The 1,888-nt window shown below is 34.9% G+C and overlaps 1 protein-coding gene across 1 annotated transcript; it reads left to right on the top strand.

Annotated features, from left to right (window-relative positions):
* Positions 1–280: 280 nt before the first annotated feature.
* LOC126909821 (suppressor of cytokine signaling 2-like) lies at positions 281–1,863 on the top strand. Its single transcript, XM_050692244.1, has one exon. The coding sequence runs from the start codon at positions 545–547 to the stop codon at positions 1,424–1,426; it is 882 nt and encodes a 293-aa protein (XP_050548201.1). The 5' UTR covers positions 281–544; the 3' UTR covers positions 1,427–1,863.
* Positions 1,864–1,888: the final 25 nt, after the last annotated feature.

Raw genomic sequence — 1,888 nt, 5'->3', positions numbered from 1 at the left:
AATTTAATTTTATATTCATCTGTAATATATTAAAACATTAAAAAAAATAAAATAAAATCATTTATTTTACTACCTCAGTAAAGTGATTTCAATTTATTTTAACAAAATGTACATGATTCATAAAAACTACTAAACATTTTTTTTTTTTTATCTTTTACACACAAAGAAGCTTCACTTCCTCACTCTCGATTAGAATAATCAATACTCAAGTATTGTTTTCTTTTAACAATTTATGACATCAAAAATCAAATTATAATATATTTTTAATTAATAATTCTTCAAAACTTTTGCCCTCTCGAGACATGTTTTAATCCGCCGAAAAAAAGTACTTGAACTAACAATTTTCACCTAACAAATTGTAACTATTATTCATTTTGTTCGGGACTTCCCTTATATTATTTACGTATGAAAATGACTTGTTTGAAAAGATAATGTTGTTTTACGTTTGATAACAATTTTTTACTTACGATTTATTGTCTTTTTTTTTTAGTTTCGACAGCTCGACTAAGTACTACACAGACTGATAGCGGCAAGTCATGGCGAAATGTTAAATACAGTATGTCGTGTCGGCAGTGGTGATCAACTGCGGGATGACAACGCCGCTTCGGTCGATTTAGACAAATCGCTATGGTTGCAAGCATGCTGGATCCGTTTATGGGATCGATGGGCATTCGAACAGCGCAACCAAGTGTTATACCAAATGTATATGAACCATGCCCTGTCTCGAGAACGATCCAAACTGACTCTCGCAGGCGGCCGAATAGTATCGTCCAGGTCGCGTAAACCTGGCGGCCGTGGCCACGCACCATCCGACAGATACCATCGGAATTCTCCGTCCACCACAGGGGGAGTGGATGTAGGTGTCCGAGATCTACGGGTCCTTTCTGCAGCCGTGGACAAGTTGCGGGCGTCCGGTTGGTATTACGAAGGAGCTGAATCGCAAGCACGAGCCAGCAACTCTTTGACTAAAATGCCTGCCGGAGGATTCTACGTGCGCGATTCCAAGCACCCCGGCTACCTTTTTACAATGGATATTCAAACGGCTGACGAAGGACAATTGAGCGTCCGATTCACGTATTCGGACGGCGTGTTCGGGTTGGATTCAATGCCTAGACTGTCCGGTGGCCTGCAAGTTCCAAAGTTTCGGTGTCCTATAGAACTAATTGACTACTACGTAAGACTGTCCCGTATCGATACATCTCGTCGAGTGCTTCCGTATCCCGCGTGGACTAATCGGCGAGGACAATGTTTCTCCTGGATGAATCTTCAAATACCGATGATTAAGACTGATGCTAAAGGGTTCCCGTCCCTGAAGCACTTGGCTCGTTTAGTGATTAATAGACACAAGTGTCTGATCACCATCACTCCTACATCACTACCGAATGAACTGATTGAATATTTAATACAATATCCGTATAGCCTGTGATTATGTAATAATTTATTTTTTCAATTAATAATTTCTTACATTATATTCTATTCTATTAAATTATTTTATATAAATTAGTGTTGTAGTTATTAGGTACCTATTGTCATCGATTTTATGAAACTTTTTTAATACTCTTAGAATATTTTTGTCGATATTATTGGCATGCAATTATAAAGAAAACGTTTTCTTTATTTTCATTAAGTCTGAAAGATTAGTCTTTCATATTAATATGTATAATTTAATACTATTGTAGAATATTTAATATCTTTAGGCAATACCAATAACAACAATTAGACTACCTAGTGTTAATTATGTTATTGAATTTATTAGTATTACGTATGCACACAATATTTTCAATGTTTTGTTTTCATTTTTTTATATATATCATGTTATAAATTAATTTTAATTGCACACATTTTATTATTCCTATTTATTATTATTATTATTATTATTATTGGATAA

This window comes from Daktulosphaira vitifoliae, unplaced genomic scaffold (genome assembly GCF_025091365.1).
Source record: "Daktulosphaira vitifoliae isolate Bord-2020 unplaced genomic scaffold, ASM2509136v1 Scaffold_1452, whole genome shotgun sequence".
NCBI classification, from domain to species: Eukaryota; Metazoa; Arthropoda; class Insecta; order Hemiptera; family Phylloxeridae; genus Daktulosphaira; species Daktulosphaira vitifoliae.
This window is presented reverse-complemented; position numbering and strand designations above follow the sequence as displayed.